The 18192-nt window shown below is 34.4% G+C and overlaps 3 protein-coding genes across 3 annotated transcripts; 1 reads left to right on the forward strand and 2 right to left on the reverse strand.

The window, feature by feature from the left end:
* Positions 1-28: 28 nt before the first annotated feature.
* Positions 29-1257, reverse strand: LOC140021491 (glutathione S-transferase U17-like). Its single transcript, XM_072072461.1, has 2 exons — positions 834-1257; positions 29-675 (listed from the first exon to the last, which is right to left on the reverse strand). Exons 1-2 carry the CDS (start codon positions 1149-1151, stop codon positions 292-294), a joined length of 702 nt encoding a protein of 233 aa, XP_071928562.1. The 5' UTR covers positions 1152-1257; the 3' UTR covers positions 29-291.
* Positions 1258-9399: 8142 nt separating this feature from the next.
* Positions 9400-10732, reverse strand: LOC113715607 (glutathione S-transferase U17). The gene is made up of 2 exons (XM_027239851.2): positions 10145-10732; positions 9400-9969 (listed from the first exon to the last, which is right to left on the reverse strand). The coding sequence occupies exons 1-2, from the start codon at positions 10577-10579 to the stop codon at positions 9598-9600; spliced, it is 807 nt and encodes a 268-aa protein (XP_027095652.2). The 5' UTR covers positions 10580-10732; the 3' UTR covers positions 9400-9597.
* Positions 10733-13705: 2973 nt separating this feature from the next.
* Positions 13706-17204, forward strand: LOC140021669 (HIPL1 protein-like). Its single transcript, XM_072072958.1, has 7 exons — positions 13706-14079; positions 14172-14329; positions 14697-15494; positions 15645-15861; positions 16054-16232; positions 16373-16614; positions 16717-17204. Exons 1-7 carry the CDS (start codon positions 13989-13991, stop codon positions 17108-17110), a joined length of 2079 nt encoding a protein of 692 aa, XP_071929059.1. The 5' UTR covers positions 13706-13988; the 3' UTR covers positions 17111-17204.
* The last annotated feature ends 988 nt before the right edge of the window (positions 17205-18192 follow it).

The raw sequence follows: 18192 nt of genomic DNA on the forward strand, positions 1-18192 counted from the left end.
TGATTTTAACTTTCAGCAAGGAGCAATGTAACCAAAGAAAAAAAACTTTTTCATAGGGTCATCCCACGAAATTGGAATCAGAAGAAATAATTTTTGAAAAAAAAAGGAGAGAACTTCCATTTATGAAAGGAAGCTCGCCCATTACAACTTGCATTTGGGAAAGGAAGCTTCCCCCTTACAATTATTCTCGCACAATCCAAACAACAACAAAAACAAGGGAAAAAAAAGAAAAAGAAAAAATGATGACCACTCGGGCCATCATTCATGGGCTCATTAAAAAATGGGCCTTTTTCACTTGGAAGAAGCATCAGCAGCAGCAGCGGCCCTAGCTTGGAACTTTTTGATAAGGTTAACGAGTTCCTCAGGCTCGGGTATAACACCATCCACAGCTTTATGAGAAGCAAACCTCTCAGCCCATCCCACCAGGGCTGGTGTCTTGGTTTCGTCCAGTATTTTCAAACCTGTAAATATTTCTCCAGCCCTTACCCATCCCAAGTAGCAACCCAGAACAATATCAAGGAAACCTAATTTTTCTCCACCGAAGAAGCCCTTCCCTTTGCTTGAATTCACAAATGCATCCTCCAACAATTTTAAGCCTTCAAATAATTTCTCCACTGCAGCTGCTTTTGACTGCTCGTCCGTTGCATTTCTAAGATCCCGCACCAATGGAAACCACTGCCACATTTATTAAACCCATTGACTCTTTTTCTTAGAATGTAGTAGTAGTACATGACAACTGAAGAATATGCAGAAAAAGTCGCATATATATATATATATGATGTTGAAAAGAGGGAGGGGAGTGAGTGATGAAGCAAGAGAACTTATAGTGGTACCTTTTCATCAATGTAAGCGGCCCAAAAGCGAGCTGTGGCGCGGTCATAGGGATCAGAAGGAAGGAGAGAGGGAGGACCAGACCAGACCTCATCAATGTACTGCACAATCACAAGTGACTCGGAGATGGGCTGATCACCATGGATGAGTACTGGGACCTTCTTGTGAACAGGATTAGACTTAAGAAGGAGCTCGCTTTTCTCTGCCAAGTTTTGTGGGATGAATTCATGGTCTATTGACTTGAGGTTGAGGGCAAACTGAACCCGGTTCACGAATGGGCTCGGACGTGCACCAAGAAGCTTTACATCACTTGCTGCCATGGCTAGTTTTCTTTCGAGCCTTTTTTTTTTTTGTTTTTTTTCAAATCTCCTTTAAACACAAAAATAAGCTAAAAATTTCACTTTGCAGAATATTTAGGGGTGAAGTTCCTGAAGTATAATAGTAATATTTATACTAGTAGCTACGAAGCTTGCAAGAGACGTCGGATTGGTGATGAGTAACTGTTCTTTAAAGTCTCAGGAAAATTTTGACTTTCCTGCTGGACAACAACTACTGATGGTATATTGGTATTATTTAAGTCAAGATTTGGTCAGTCAATATTTTTTTTTTGGGATACTATTGTGTCAGCAATGACGATTGGTATCAGGAGTTGACGGATGCGAATGCAATTACGTTTATGTCACGGTTGACAATGACGATTAGTAGTAGTAGTACAGAAAAAACGGAGATGCTTCTTCCCCAGCTTCTTTTTTTTTTCATTTTTATTCATCATATCAAAAGGCACAGAAGTTTATGTCACTTTTGTTTTTTTTTTTTTGGTTGGTTTGATCACCAGTACGGCACGGTGCCCAAAAGATTGGAATCTAATAAAACCAGCTTTTCATGTCGAAAATTGCGGAACTTTGAATGGAGAATTTCTAGCCAGCGGGACGAGGTCAAGAGTTCGAATTTTACCTCTTACAAAAATTGTCATAATATGTGACGATTTTTGTTGACCATTTTCGATGAAGTTTCTACTCATATTGAGCCCCCTTCCCCTCCCTCTAAAATAGGTTAATTTAGGTTATAGGAATCCTATCGTTACGATAAAAAAAAAAAAAAGAATGAAGAATTTCTACGTGTAAGCTCATCAGTAGTTTGATACGCACGTATGCATATATGTCATGTGAATTAAGGATCCATTTCTCTCTTTTCTTTTCAAAGAAGAAAACTTGTCACGTATGCATACATGTCATGTATGTGAAGAAGGATCTATTTCTTTTAAAAGAAGAAAACTTTGAATGGAGGGTTTTTTTTTCTTCCAGATGTTAATCACACTTTTTTTAAATATATAATGACCACTTCAATTATCATTTTCATCATATGATTTTTATTTATAATAGTGAAAGTGTCATCATTATTTTTAAAAAAAAAAGTTGGGTCGTGTGGCTAATATGTGTATTTATATTTTTTTTTTGATTTTTTGAGTGTCTGGTTCTACGCCGTCGTAACTGATGTCTGACAGAGAGAACGACAACTCACCATTTTCGTTAGAACTAAGCGGCAGCCCTTTTTATCAGTTCTGTTTTCTTCAGTGTGGGGACTGGGGATGGTAGGGTCAGCCGCGAGAAGATTCTAAGTCGAAGGCGATGCGACAACTGGGGTGGTCTCTTTGACGACGCCGGTTAACTCCTCCAAAAAACCGCCCCCCCTTCCCGCCGGGGAATCTTTTTCTTTCAGGCGCAAAGTTGATCCTGCATTTTCGGCTGCAGCTGAGGGAATCCCTTCATTGTTCATTCTCTCTTGAAGAGGTTGCTTCCCATGCCATGGATTCTTAAACGAAAGAATCCCATCTTTTTGAATTGCATGCTATACGCAGAGTGGCCTCTCTCTCTCTCTCCCTCTCTCTCTTTTATTTAGCAAGGCTGTTCGAAGATGTCTCAAGCACTCTCTAATATTTTTCTGCGGGTTTTAAGATGTCTTGATGATGTTTTCTAACCCAAAATGTTGTTCGAACTATGGCTAATTATACGACGCAAAGTGTAATAGGTGCTTGTACTTGTGGGAAGCTTAATTTGCGCTTTGATTTTCGAGGCCCATGTGTGTTATATATTTCACATACATGAATAACTAGTATGAATACCCGTGCTATGCACGATACTTGCGTTATTGAAAGAAATTAAAAGAGATGATAAATTTGAAAAAAGTTAAAAAAATTGTACCAACATAATTAAAATATAAAATTTGTCTAATAATAGTTCAAAGTATGACAAAATGTGTAGATCATTCAAGAATTGCGTTTTTACAAAAGATGGATCTTGAAATAATAATAAAAATTTATATTAGAAAATAAATGATATATGGATAGAAATAAATGTAATTGCATATTTTATTTGATTTCAAAATGACGTACTTACAAATATTATGCATTCGATTTGATAATCCTGTACAAAGATGCGAACATTTTTTACACCAATCAAACTTTTAGTATGAAAATTAATAATGGTGGTTTAATTAATTTTATTGAATTTCATGGAGTTCGTACTCTAAAAAAATGTTCAGCGAATCTTATATTTCTTGGAAGTGAACTTGCTGAACCTTTTAAAATATTTCAGTGGGATCACTACGGTGTAGGATTCGTTTTGTGATTAGTTGTTTGTTCCTTTGTAATTATGCAAGTTTGAAACTGAGACGCCATTAAAATCAATGATGGAACTAAGGAGGGCTAATAGGGGCCATAGCCTCCTACGTTTTAAAAATTTTAATTCATATTGTGTAAATATTTGTGTAAAATAAAGTTGGCCATCTTAATTTTTTACAATTTTAGTTTATATTATAAGAGTTTATATATGTGTGTGCATGAATTAACTACATTTGAATTAATTTTTTCTTTAAAAAGTTATTTATTTTTTATATCCTTTTATAATTAACGTTAATATTTGATGTTTTTAGATGTCATGTATTTAAATAGATAAAAATTATTTTATGAAATGCTTACAAACATTCTGTATTTGATTTGATAATTTTGTATAAAGGTGCGAATATTTTTTACATCAATCAACTTTTAGTGTGAAAATAAACATTGGTGGTTTAATTAATTTTGTTGAATTTTATGGAATTTGTACTACACAAAAATGTTCAACGAGACTTGTATTTCTTGAAAGTGAACTTGGTGAATCTTTGAAAATATTTCAGTGGGATCACTATAGTGTAAGATTCATTTTGTGATCAGTTGTTTTCTCTTTTATAATCTTGCAGGTATGGAATTGATACGCCGTTGAAATCAATGATGTAACAAATGGGGGCCATAGCCCTCCCCCTAAGTTTTAAAAATTTTAATTCATATTGTATAAATATTTGTGTAAAATAAAGTTGGCATTTCTAATTTTTTACAATTTTAGTTTATATTATAAGAATATATATATCTATATATATGTATATATGTATGCGTGTGTGTGTGAATTAACTACCCTTTGAATTAATTTTTGAAAAAAAATTATTTATTTTTTACATCCCTTTATAATTAAAAATTAAATTTTGATATTTTTAGATGTCATATATTCAAATAGATGAAAATTATTTTGAACATAACACATAAAAATAATTATGTTAAGAAAAATTTTAACCCCTCCAGAAAAAAAATCTTGATTTCGTCAATGATTGAAATCCTTGTAAGTGGGATTTATCCATTGTGAGAGTATGATATATAGTCTTTTTTTCTGTATTTAATTTATGTAATGGCAAATAAAAAGGGTTAGTGACCATTAGTTTTGTGAATGATAATGAGAGTAAAATATATTATAACAATAAGATACATAGAATTGTGAAAGTTGTAATTCAAACGAGTTTCTAAATTTTGGATATGTGATTTTCGTAGTTGTGAGTTTTTTAAATTAATAATTAGTTGTTGCTATTAAATATGAGTATTGCTAGCAGTGACGTGGTAAATATCAGTAGTAAATTATAAGACGTGAATTGATATTTGCAAATATCATTATATAGGGGTGATTATTGCCTATCTATATAAATTTGAGAAGGGATTTTCAGGAACAAGCCTCCACAACCCTTCCCACTCTCAACTCTATTTTCCTAGCATTTTACATTTATCTTATTTCGTAAAAAATATCATGGGCCCATTACATCCCCACATTTCCCTCAAATAAGAAGTTAATACCAACTAAAACTCCCACGTTCTCTCAAACAAAAATGTAACTTCCACTTACATTAAATCTCTAACACTCCCACGTTCCCTCAAACAAAAAAATAACTTCCACTTACATTAAAACTCTTCCCACTTACAATATAGTTGGTACTTGGCCCCTGATCCAACGGAATTGAGGATTGCACCTGATCTCTTCCCAACTGCCACGGAATATACTTGGTACTACTTTTGGGAATTATTACCTTTGGGAATTACTCTTACAATTTCACTCCACACCCACATTTCCACTTCATTTAAAACCCTTCCAATCAACTTCCTTCTCGAACCTCTCTAATTAGCTTCACAATGGAACATGGCCGTTTACAGGCATGTCATCAACACCTGAATTTCAAACTCGCAAGATTGCAACGGAGGAAACATCTGCTAATGAAACGAAAAGGACGCCACCACGGTCCCGCACAAGAATTGGAACAGTTCCAACAATTTTGCGTCGACGAAAGAGAAATCTCACATCAACTACGACGGATAAAATCTCGACTGCACCGACTCAAATGCCGCGCCAATCAAATTAGAAGTTTCGGTACTATTTATTCTTTTAATATTGACATTTATTCTTTTAATATTGATATTCTTTTAATATTGAAAACCTTATTATATCATGAGTTGTGCTCATGATGTGACTTATGTAGTCTTTACCCCAAACTCTTAATATGGTAACATATTGTAGTACCATCAATTTTGATCACGAAAAATAATACTACTATTAATTATGAGTTGTGACCTGTGGAGTTTCTTCGTTACTTTGAAATAAGATGTTCAGAAGGTTGACATTAAGAGATTACTACTAGCGGGTAGGTTCGTTTTTTGTGTTTTGGGTTTTTTTTTTTCGGCAGATTTTGTGTCTTACTGCATTACATGTCCTTGGGCTGTTCAAATCGGGATTATGCTGTAAATTTGCGGTGAAAAAGTTGGAATCGTGCAAGACAAAAATGTTGACGCTTGAGAGAAATAGCAAAAAAAAAAAGGGGAATAGATTCAAAAAATAAATCTTGCAAAAACATATGGGACAATGGCACCTAAGAATCTTATGTACAATGGCACCTAAGATCGATGGCTATAGATGCTTTAGCAATATAGATGACCTCCGTCCTGGTGCAGTGTACCAGGGGGTGAGACTTTTAGTCCCCTAGAAAGTAGGTGGTGGGAATCACGAAGATTCTGTTTTAGTGCCAAAAATGAACTCATAATCACATCAGTTTTTGTGGTATGGTTTGCTCATTCACTATTATAATCGTCTGTGAATGCAATTTCTGGCTTCTGATTTCAATTATTCAAATATTATAATTTCAATTATATAATTAAAATAATTCGATTATCGTGTTGACTACTGATGTTAATTTAATTTAAAAAACTTTAAAGATCCTTGCTTTTGAGGTAATGTTCAATGGCTGATTTGGAAGTATATGGTCACAATGGATGTGTATATAAAGTTTGTTTATCTTATTCAGCTTATGGTGTGAATGATGATCTGATTGTGCGAGTCCAGTGGACAGGAAACTCTTTTCGTATATATAAACTTTGGCTGCAGGGATGATCAACTGTTGGTTATGTTATGTTCTGTTACCTATCAGGGTTATATGGTTATATAGTTAACTTCGAAATATATACCAACATTGGCTGAAGGAATAATTAGCTAGAAATTTGTAACTTAATTTAATACGTATTTTAATACAATTATAATTTCAATTATTACTAATATTTCCAATATTATAATATGATTGTTGTTCCCATTGTTTATAAGTTTTGGTACTATTTATTCTTTAAACATTTATGATTTTCATTGTAGTTACCATATTATAATGTTATTACTGTTTCCATTGTTTATAAGAATCAATTTACAAATTTCATTTTAATTAAAATTATTAATAAAATTTCCTAACAATATTCCCCATATTATAATATTCTTACTGTTGTCATTGTTTATAAGAAACAATTTAGATTATTAATAAAATTTCCTATATTATAATATTATTACTGGAGTAGGATTGAGCCAGTAAAGTATACTTGAGCCAATTGGCAGATTAAGAGAACTACCAATTGGCAGTACCCCGTTTGTGCCTGGAGCAAGAAAGGACGCTTCACCATGTAATAAAGAGTCAATATTACTTGAAAACTTAAAAGCTGGGAATTCGGTTGACAGTAGAGGTGGCAATTTGTCCCAAGTCCCAATGGGTTACCCATGCCCATGGGGACTTTGGGCGGGATGGGTATTGGATTTTGATATTGGGTTTAAAATGGGACAAATCCCAATTGTACCCATTAATTGATGGAAATACTTGGGAAATACTTGGGTACCCATTGGGCTCAAATAACAAGGGCTCTGTTTGGTTTAACTATTTTTGGGGGGTATTTTTGAAATATTTTATTATAGCAGTGTATATGAAAAAATTTTACTATAATTTTTTTTTGAAATATTTGATATGCTAATATGGATGGGATGTTTTTTGAGTTATTGTATATTACTGTAACATTGTATTTGAAAAACTTATTTTTTGAAAAAATAGCCAATCCAAACAGAGTCTTAGATTCAAAAGTTATCTTTAACAATTTTTATAGTCATACTAGAGAATATAATCTAGTAGTTTTCCTAGTCATTATCCACAAGAATTTTCAACATTTCAGTCAATTTAGACCTGTCATCTTTGGACAATGATGAGAATAAATATTCAATACCTTAAGTACCTTGGCCATCTTGATATATGTTGGAATATGACTGTATATGTATTTTTTCCTTTATTTGTTAATCCAATTTTTGATGGAAATCCTGAGTATAAAGCACTTGCATGTTTATTTAATAAAATTAAAAAAAATTAATAAATCAAAAATATTAAAATTATATAAAAAATAAAAATGAATTAAAGGAAAAAAATATGTAGAAAATAGATTTGGGTATTGGGCGGGATCAATCTAAACCCATCCCAAAGTGATCCCGCCCAACTTAGTCCCAAAATACATATGGGTAAGATTGGGCCAAAACCCATATGACCCGGTTCCATCACAAACCCAAGCAAATCCCGCCCATCCCGCCCATTTTGCCACCTCTAGTTGACAGTCATGCAACTATGTCCAAGTTTCATTAGTAATCTACAATGTACAGTTTAGGGCTACGTATGATATGATTATGATTGCATGTCTCTATTTGGCCCGTGGCTGTGATCGACGCTGGGTTAGTGCCATTTCCTGTCTTCTTGCCTTCATTTTCGTCAAGTGGCCTGTGGCAAGCACCAACTCATGCCGTGTCCAAACTCTCTTCGGATTAAATCTTACATATATATATATATATATATATATATAGATATATTTTTTTTTAAAAAAAATTTCGAACTCTGGAAAAAATCCTATATTTGTTAAGCATCAAATAAAATGAATCCCCCAACATACTCGAACCTTAGTTATATATTTAGTCGCAAAATTGTCTCAACAGCTTGTGTGTGTGTTGTAGTCGATGGATCCTAGGAATGAGGTTCTAAAAAAAATTAAAATTCATGTCACATCTTGATTGTGCTATGCACGGGCACAATCCAGAATTAGATGGTTTCCATTGTTTATAAGAATCAAGTTAGAAGTTTCGCCACTATTTATTCTTTAAATATTGGTATTTTCTTATACTTACAATTATTAATAATATTTCTAATATTATAATATTATTATTGTTTTCATTGTTTATAAGAATCAAGCCGGTATTATCTATTCTTTATAGATTGCCATTTTCATTATAATTGCAATTATTAATAATATTTCCAATATTATAATATTATTGCAGTTTCCATTGTTTATAAGAATCAAGTTACAAGTTACGGTACTTATTCTTTGAATATTGGTGTTTCCATTGTTATTTCAATTATTAATAATATTCCCAATATTATATTATTATTGTTCTTTTCATTGTTTATAAGAATCAAGTTAAAAATTTGGGTATTATGTATTCTTTAAAATTTGGGCATATTATTGGGATTATTATTGTACTTCTAAGTATTAATAATATTCCGAATATTATAATATTATTGTTGTTTTCATTGTTTATAAGAATGTGGAAACAGTACCAATTTTTAGGAACAATCATATATTGAACTATTGTTACAAAGTTTCATTTTTTAAAATATACTTTCATGTGCCCGTGATTATAATATTTTACTATTTTTAAATTCTTCCATAGATTGTAATTTTTTTTTAATAATGTAAGCACCGTGCGTAGCACAGGTATTCACACTAGTTAGTTGAAATTTAGGAGTTTTGATTTTGTGAATTAGTGGATCACGTGTGAATTGAAGAGCAAGAAGGGATAAGGAGAAGATAAGAGTTATTGAATTAAAATAAATCTAAAATTATAGTAAAAAGGGATTTAGATATCTGTCGCTCGTGGAAGCTCCTCCTCAGAAACCTGTTCTCTATAGATATAGATTGTTTGTTTGGTTGAAAATGAAATTCACTTGAAGTTTTAAGAGGAATTAACTATTACATCACTTTCTTATTGATCGATTGGACTCGCGACAAGAAAACATAACATAAAATCCAGACACATCTCAATTCTCAACCACATGCAGATGCAGATGCAGTTGCTACTTTCAGTTCTGAGGATTTCTGAGTTTGGCCATCAGAACCTTAGCAAACTCCAAGAGCTTATCAGTGTCTGGAATAACATCCTTGACAGAATTATCAGCACAGAATTTCTCGGCCCATTTGAACAAATTTGGTGTCTTGCTTTCATCAATTAACTTCACACTATTCATCTTCTCCGTCACCCTTACCCACCCCAAGAAACTGCCGAACGCGATGTCCAGATATCCAATTTTATCTCCACCAAAGAAATTCTTGCCTTTGCTGCTCTTAATAAATTCCTCTTCCAAGTACGCCAACCCTTCGATCACTGGCTCTATCGCAGCTTTTTTGGCATCCTCCCCCTCAGCAGTTCCTATGCCTCTGATAGCCGGAAACAACTGCATCAGCCATTCCAAACAGTGTCATCTTGTGAAATATAACAAGACAAAAGGACAATTTTACATCTTTCTATTTGTCGATTTAAAAGGGAATTGTAATATCACGATGACAGGCATGATCAGAGCTGAACGCAGTCTTATATAAAACAGAGAAAGCAGGGCAAGAACAGGATACCTTTTCATCGATGTAAGCAGCCCAGAAGCGACCAGTGGCACGATCATAAGGATCTGAGGGAAGGATTGAAGGGCCTGAGCTCCAGACCTCATCAATATATTGGACAATGACCAAAGATTCACAGATGGGGTGGTCATTATGAATCAGAACAGGAATTTTTTTGTAAACAGGATTTGATTTGAGCAAGAGCTCACTCTTGGAACCAAATTTTTCCTCAAGAAATTCGTATTTAACGGACTTAATGTTTAGTGCAATTTGAGCCCTATTCACAAAGGGGCTAGGCCATGCACCAATCAATTTCACATCATCCTTAGCCATGGGATAAAAATTGTGAATTGGAGGAAAAAAAAAAAGAGATGAGGTTAGAAGTGGCTGGCCTCTAGACTGTAATATGAAAGAAATAGAGGATGTGGTTGTCCTTGATGTGCACTGCATTTATAGTTGAGGTCCTTGGGCAAGAAGGCATAGGAAAGAGGGCGAAGCATTAAAGCCGGAAGAGTCGGTGTAATTTCAGCTAAGCAAGGTCAGTTGTCAGGTTTGAATGGGTACTCGGAAGGATGATTTCCGGACCTTTGAGGGCGTTGAAACTTGAAAGGGGGAGGTGGGCTGATTGGTACGCTAATTCATGAATCACTTTTTTATTTTTGTCCGAAGAGGTGGTAGTGTCATTGTAGCAAATATTATGGAATCTAGATGTTCCTTAATAGATGTTTATTCACCAAAAAAAACAAAGAAAAGAAAAAGATGTTTCTACGAGGAAAATAGATTCTGATTCTACTAGCAACACCAATTGCTTTTGTTTTTCTTTTTAAATTTTTGTATTTCCAAATCTTTGCATTCTGAATTGAGCTGTATATTCTGCAAGGTTTAACGTGTAGTTTGTTCAAGATGTAATAAGTCAATCGGAACTATAACGTCAAAGGGTATCAAAACCAGATATTGACATCGGAAACCGTCCAACTAATGCCGCCAAATTTTGAGGTGGGTAAGTGGTAATGAAGCCATTGTAGTAAGTGAAGCAGTCAAGGAGAACTCGAGGTTGTTGGTAAAATGTATGGCTCAGACTCCTCCTCCCATTTTCTAATTTCTTTCTCCTGTGTTTTATTTGGTGGAAAGCACCCTTCCACGACAACCATTTTACGGTCGCTCGATTCCCAAGCAAATTAATTCAAACGTTGTCTTGTGAGGGAGCCACGTCCCCTACTTTCTATTTTAAAATATTTTTTTATTAAAAAAGTCAAAAAATCTTCTAGTCTCCTTTTTCAGTATATTCCTTTTCTTTAATTATATGCACATGCATGTTACTATTTAAATTCAAATTTTGAATTTATGAAAATAAAATTAAAAAAAAACACAAATATCACAATCAAATCACTGTTATTAAAAAGCTAGATTTTCGAAACAGGATGAAATAATTGAGACGGAGGGATTCTATTTTATGGTGGTGGATCATATTTTGTTTTTGTTTACTATCCACTAGACAAGATATGACTATTCTTATTGCTTGATGATCAATAATTAATATTAGTGCTATTAATTGATGCATATGGATCGTGTAATAATTTTTTTGAGAGATAAGAAAAAATCTTCAAGTATTGTTGAGTACTTGAATAGTAAAATTGCGTACAGTTATATTTTATTATTGATATTTTTTGGTTTAATTTGAGTAGAATTCTATGATTTTTTGGTATATTGTGGAGAATTTCGCTTTTATCATGCAATATCTTATGAAATCATCTTTATTAATAAGTTTGGATATACGTTACATGTGCACAATTTAAAACTAATATTTAACCTGGATCATATGACACATATATGAAAGATAATATGTCAAGAGTTTTTTTTTTTTTTTTTTTTTGGGGGTACAATACAGTCAAACTTCAAGATTAAATGTTGGACCATTAATAATTCCTCGACCCTCGTCCAACGATACTTAATGAATAAGGCTAGCACCCTAATTAACGCCCCGCTGCTAGCTAACTTTGGTACATAAATTCCTCCTTTAAGAAATGGGCCCAAAACCAAACTGAAAAAGTCAGTACCCCATCCCACAAGTTGTCTTCTTGCGGGCAACCTTTGTAAATGCCCAATGTACAAAATTTCCAATCTTTGTACGGTCTTGGCCAGCTAAGTTGAACTTAACGACATCGAATCGGCCGATTTGGAATGGGAACCCCAAATCATCCTTAATGATAATTGGTCTGGCCCTGAATCGCTCCTAGAGCGTTACAGCTAGTCAGTATTCAACAACTCAACGCTATTTTTTATTGAGCAAATTATCCGAATGGTCATTAAATTTTTAGAATCATGAAGTTTTAACCACTGAACTATTAAACGTCTCATTTTAGCCACTGAACTATCTAATGTTTAGGTCGTGCTTGGATTGTAATTTTTTGGAGTTTTTGTAGAAAATGTACTGTAACGATTTGATATATGTGAGATAAAAAGGCGATTGAAAAATGTGTTTACGAAAACATAAAGATCTTTTAGTGATTGTAGTTTTCTGGATTTTCTATCGAAAGACTATTGTAACGAGTTGATATATATGAGGTAAAAGAGTGATTGAAAAATATGTTCACTAAAAACATAATAATTTTTTTTTTGAAAAATTGTAGTCCAAACAAAGCCTTAGATTTCGGACCATTTTGTCAAATTTAATCGTTAACTATGCCCTTTTCTTTTGTCTCGTGAATCGTGCGAGCACTCAGATCTGTCATGTTTAACGATGAAATCTAATGGATTGATCCGAAATCTGAACATTAGATAGTTTAATAGTCAAAACCAGACTTTTAATAGTTTAATGGTCAAAACTCAACGATTCCAAAAGTTTGGTGGCCATAAAATAATTTGCTTTTTTTTTATTCAACCCATCTTTTGGCGGTGATTCCAAAAGTTTGGTGGTGATTATCGTGTCGTGAATCATTTCTTTAACATAGCGTTTCGAATGCTAATTACTCACAATGAATAGCATTAGCGCCTAGCCATCCACTTCTGATTTTCGCCTAATATTTAAAGCAGTTTATATAATACTAACAGCTTTCTGACAAGAACGTGACCATGTCCTTCAACGTTTTTCTAATCCAATGAACCAAATCTATTTCCCAACGAAACAGCCCACTATGCTCAGTTGTTTATGCATCCCAAAAAAGCAATTCAAGGATCCAAATCCTCAAGCGATTCACTTGTTTCAGATTAATAATATTTCTCCACTGAGAAGCCGTTATCTTCGAATTTTGCTGTAAGCGCAGATCAGTACGCTAGTGGAGAACACAACACCACTTCTTGTTTAGATTCCTTGCAATCTGGATGTTCAAATGGGCAATAAAAACAAGAAGAAATGTGTACAGATATCACCAGTACTAGTGTCCAAGACTTTTAGCCAACTTTTGCCTGTATTATATTTATGTCATTTTTTTTTCACAAGAAGAAGTTGCTTTCCCATCATTTTCAACTACCGCCCTTTCCACTGAGATTTGCAGGTGGACAAGTCAAATTAGGACCTGAATTATTGCTCAACTTGGTTGCCTCAAGTCTTCTCACATTTATCAACTTTTTAGCTTTCTAGTTGGAGGGTACTTTACTCAATCAAGCGTGTAACAAGTTCAGATTTACTGAGCAAACATTCGTCAACTGAAAATGGTCCCAGGAAATTGGAATAGTCAGCTCCTTCTGGAAGCCTTTGATACATTTCTAACCCCATTTGCAGTCTTGACTCTTCAGTGGAAACTGGAAAATGATAAGCTTTGTGCGCATATGCGAGTCCTTCTTTTCTGAGGTGGAAGATATAAAATAAGGTAGCTCCCTTTGTTGCACGTTCTTGTCCTCTCTTCTTATCTGCCAATCAATGGCTGATGTCCTTCCTGTGCTCTCATTCTTTTGTCTTCTTCTCTCGTTACCTCATCCATCATCCACACTCCCCTTGTGTACAGACTTGAGTAAGCCTCCCTTTATCTTTCTTTGTTTGCATATTTGTGATTTGCTTATTTTATATGGTTCTGTTTTGAAAATGAGATATCATTATAAACAGGGGCACCAGTCACTCCAAAAAAGCCTTTGGCTTTTTGCCCATACAATGGCAGTCTCTGCTGTGACTCATCTAAGGATTTGCAACTACAGAAGCGTTTTGATGCAATGAACGTAACTGATGCTGCCTGTGCATCTGCAGTGAAATCCATTTTATGTGCAGTGAGTGGTTGCTTTTTCTAATTTTCTTTTATTGCATTATCACTCTTTCACATTCATTTATGGGTGAACTGAAGTTCGCAAAGTACATGAATGTTGAATAGCACGAGTCATCATGGATGGAATGTTAGTTATTTTTGTTCAACCCCTTGACAAATACTGAGACAAAGTACGTTTTGCCCGGCATGTCTACATCTGAAACCAATTTTTCTATTATCCTCGAGTTGTACATGTTCGACCTGCAGATCTTAGACTCTTAGTATGCTGTTAAAAGTTGCCCAGCAAATGATTATTCAACTAGATTTGCTGGACTATGTTTTACATCATGGTAGCTTGCTTCAAGCTTAGTTTTGGATCATTATCTTTGCAGACCTGTGATCAGTTCTCAGCAGATCTATTTGAGGTTAAACTGGGACCTCGGCCTGTTCCTGTTCTTTGTAACTCCACGACTGAGGGAGGCTCGTCATCCAAAAGCCAGACGGATGGTAGTTTTTGCTCAAATGTGTGGGATGTTTGTCAAAACATATCAATATTGGATTCCCCTTTTGCTCCTTCATTAAAAACCAAGACTGAAGTGCCGCAGAATTCGACTGAATCGAAGCTAAGTGATCTCTGGCAATCAAAAACAGACTTTTGTAATGCATTTGGTGGCGTCTCCAATGAAGATTCAATTTGTTTTAGTGGTAAGCAAGTTTCACTGGACAAAACCCAAACATTGCTTCCTCCAAGAGGCATGTGTCTGGAGAAAGTTGGTGAAAAATCATACCTCAACATGGCAGCACATCCTGATGGATCTAACCGTGCATTCTTTTCTGATCAACCTGGTAGAGTTTGGTTGGCTACAATTCCTGAGCAAGACTCAGGGGAAGCTTTAGGACTAGATGTATCTAGCCCATTTGTTGATTTAACAGATGAAGTTTACTTTGATACCAAATTTGGAATGATGGGAATGGCATTTCATCCAAACTTTTCACAGAATGGACGTTTTTTTGCGTCATATAACTGTGATAAGACCAAGTCGCCAGATTGTACAGGAAGGTGTGCCTGTAACTCTGATGTTGGTTGTGATCCTTCAAAGATAGGTTCTTCGGAGGGAACTCAGCCATGCCAGGATTATGTTGTGGTTGCAGAGTTCAGTGCTAATGGGACTGCATCAAACCCCTCAATGGTATGAATAATCTTCACTTTCGGATGACAGACCATAAATATGGCTTTCGCTTAAGGTTGTTTCTGGAGGACTACAATTTTAGGCCATGAAATGGGGGTAAAATGATTATTAGTATCTTCCTGCTTATCTGAGTTTTCTATATATTTTCAGGCGAAAAATGCCAATCCTTTTGAAGTTAGAAGAATTTTCACAATGGGACTACCTTTTGGATCTAATCATGGCGGCCAGATTCTTTTCGGCCCAGAAGATGGATATCTGTACTATATGATGGGAGATGGCGGTAGTAAGGGTGATCCTTACAATTTCGCCCAAAATAAGAAGTCTTTGCTAGGAAAGATTCTCAGGCTTGATGTAAATAACATACCTAGTAAGTCTTCTCCTAACTCTATCTGCACTAGTTTCCTTTGGTTTTCTTAGTTTAAGATGGGGTCACAAAAAATCCTAAAAAAAAAAAAATGATTAGCTCAATTGACTTCCTTCTTGTTCCATGAATCTTTATTATAAAGGAATAAACAATTTTACTTGCTTATTCTTCTTTTGAATGCATGATTGTTAATAGGTCAGGAAGAAATGGTTGATCTTGGTCTATGGGGAAACTATTCTGTACCTCACGATAATCCATTCTCTGAAGATAAAGAATTGGAGCCAGAAATTTGGGCCCTGGGTTTGAGGGATCCTTGGCGCTGCAGCTTTGATGTAGAAAGGCCTTCTTATTTCCTTTGTGCAGATACTGGGGAGGTTCAAACTTGAAACATTGTCTTGCTTTCGCTCTTTCTCTACACTTTCTTGCTTCACTTCATGTAAATGTACGCCACTTTGGTAGAATATTTCAATTATCCCCATCACTGACCGTGTTGCGCTCGCAAAAAATTCTCTAGGATCAATACGAGGAGGTGGATATCATCACAAAGGGAGGAAATTATGGATGGCGCGTTTTTGAAGGGCCTATTCCTTTTCAACCTCAACAGACTCCAGGAGGGAATACTTCAATTGATTCAATTAATCCCATTTTCCCTGTGGTGGGATACAGTCACTCTGACGTAAACAAGAAGGAAGGATCAGCAGCAATATCAGGTGGCTACGTTTATCGCTCCAAGACTGATCCATGCCTGTATGGAAGGTAAGTTTTTGCCAAAAAAAAAAAAAAAAAAAAACCATTAATAGATTTCTCTATAGAAGCTGATTAAAAGCAGTCAACTGATATTCCAAAATGCCTGTGCAGTTACCTGTATGGAGATTTGTATGCTAAAAACATTTGGGCAGCTGCAGAAAACCCCAAGAATAGCGGCAACTTTTCAACTACAGATATTCCTTTCACTTGTGCTGCTGATTCCCCACTTCCATGCAGCTCGGTGCCCAACAGTCCTCTTCCTGCTTTAGGTTATGTATTCTCTTTTGGACAGGATAATAGGAAAGATGTTTTCATCCTTACTCAGAGTGGTGTATACAGAGTAGTTCGACCAAGTCGCTGTAATTACACTTGCTCCAAGGAAAAAGAGGTGGCCGTACCCCCTCGTCCTCCGCCTCCTCCTTCATGCAGTCATCTTCTTGTTCCACTATCAAAGTTGGTGCTTTCTCTGTCTTTCTTTGTGCTTTTTGTAGGTCTGATCTTGTAACATAATTACGGATATCTTGGATAAAACTTGAGAACTTGGCAACATCTAATTAGTCTTCATTGATTAATGTATTCTGGAATTACCTTTTCTTGCAGAGGCTTGAACATTTTAGCATGTAAGGTGAGAAGGTCTAAATACTCATGGGATGAAAAAACCTTGTTCCAGTCCTATACACAACCCCTTGTGATTTGGTTAAAGCATCACCGTTAATTTTTTTTCGTTAAAACTAAAGGTTAATAATAAAAGATCAAAATCAAAATAATAAATTGTTAAATTTATCCTTTCATTACTTCTCTTTATTTTCCTCCAAACATAAAAAAGAAGAAATTGAAATAAAAAAATAGATAAATAAGAACTAGAAAATACCATTAAAAATTAATTTGGTTTAAAAACCTATAACGATATTTATAATATAAAAAGATTTGGTATTTTTTATTTTTTTATTTATTTGTTTTATATTTCTCTTCCATCTTTTTTGTTTCTTATTTATTTATTTTTATTTCCCTTCCATCTCTTTTGTATTTGGAGAAAATTAAGATTTTGTAAACCAAAGTATAGGTGAATTTGTCATATAAAAGTGAGAAAGAAAAGGAAAAAGGAAAAAGTAGTAAAAGGATGAATTTATCAATTTATTAGTTTGACTTTCGTTTTTTACTATGAACAGTTAGGTTTAAAGGGAAAAAACTATTGGAAACACTTTAATCCAAATCATGAGAGGGTTATATATTAGTTTTTAGATTACAAGGGAATTATGTAGTAAAACACCAAATCACAGGAGATAAATTATACCCTTTGTTACATAACTTCCATTGCGAGTTGTCAAGTAGCTAAAAGAATATTTTAACGAGAATATCTACCAAATTTTGGATATGTGGTACATTATTTGATGTATATTATCATATTATAGTGAAAGTATGTAAATAAATTTTTAAAAATTAGTAAATAATTGAACATTTAAAATACATAATTTTTTAAAATTAATATGAATGAGCATGTAGAACTGTTGTTAATTTTTATATTTAAATTATTCTTATTTGTATAAATTCACAATAAATAAAAAAAGACCGTGCTAAGGCACGAGT

The sequence above is a fragment of the Coffea arabica genome, chromosome 11e (genome assembly GCF_036785885.1).
Source record: "Coffea arabica cultivar ET-39 chromosome 11e, Coffea Arabica ET-39 HiFi, whole genome shotgun sequence".
Taxonomy (NCBI): Eukaryota; Viridiplantae; Streptophyta; class Magnoliopsida; order Gentianales; family Rubiaceae; genus Coffea; species Coffea arabica.

What these genes read in the sequence shown, in the direction of transcription:
- LOC140021491 (XM_072072461.1), bottom strand. Translation starts at nt 1,151, where the DNA reads ATGGCAGCAAGTGATGTAAAGCTTCTTGGTGCACGTCCGAGCCCATTC. An exon ending in CCGCTTACATTGATGAAAAG is followed by an intron (nt 676 to 833) that starts GTACCACTATAA and finishes TAAATGTGGCAG; the next exon opens with TGGTTTCCATTGGTGCGGGA.
- LOC113715607 (XM_027239851.2), bottom strand. Translation starts at nt 10,579, where the DNA reads ATGCAGTGCACATCAAGGACAACCACATCCTCTATTTCTTTCATATTA. An exon ending in CTGCTTACATCGATGAAAAG is followed by an intron (nt 9,970 to 10,144) that starts GTATCCTGTTCT and finishes TGGCTGATGCAG; the next exon opens with TTGTTTCCGGCTATCAGAGG.
- LOC140021669 (XM_072072958.1), top strand. Translation starts at nt 13,989, where the DNA reads ATGGCTGATGTCCTTCCTGTGCTCTCATTCTTTTGTCTTCTTCTCTCG. An exon ending in CCCCTTGTGTACAGACTTGA is followed by an intron (nt 14,080 to 14,171) that starts GTAAGCCTCCCT and finishes CATTATAAACAG; the next exon opens with GGGCACCAGTCACTCCAAAA. An exon ending in TGATGTAAATAACATACCTA is followed by an intron (nt 15,862 to 16,053) that starts GTAAGTCTTCTC and finishes GATTGTTAATAG; the next exon opens with GTCAGGAAGAAATGGTTGAT.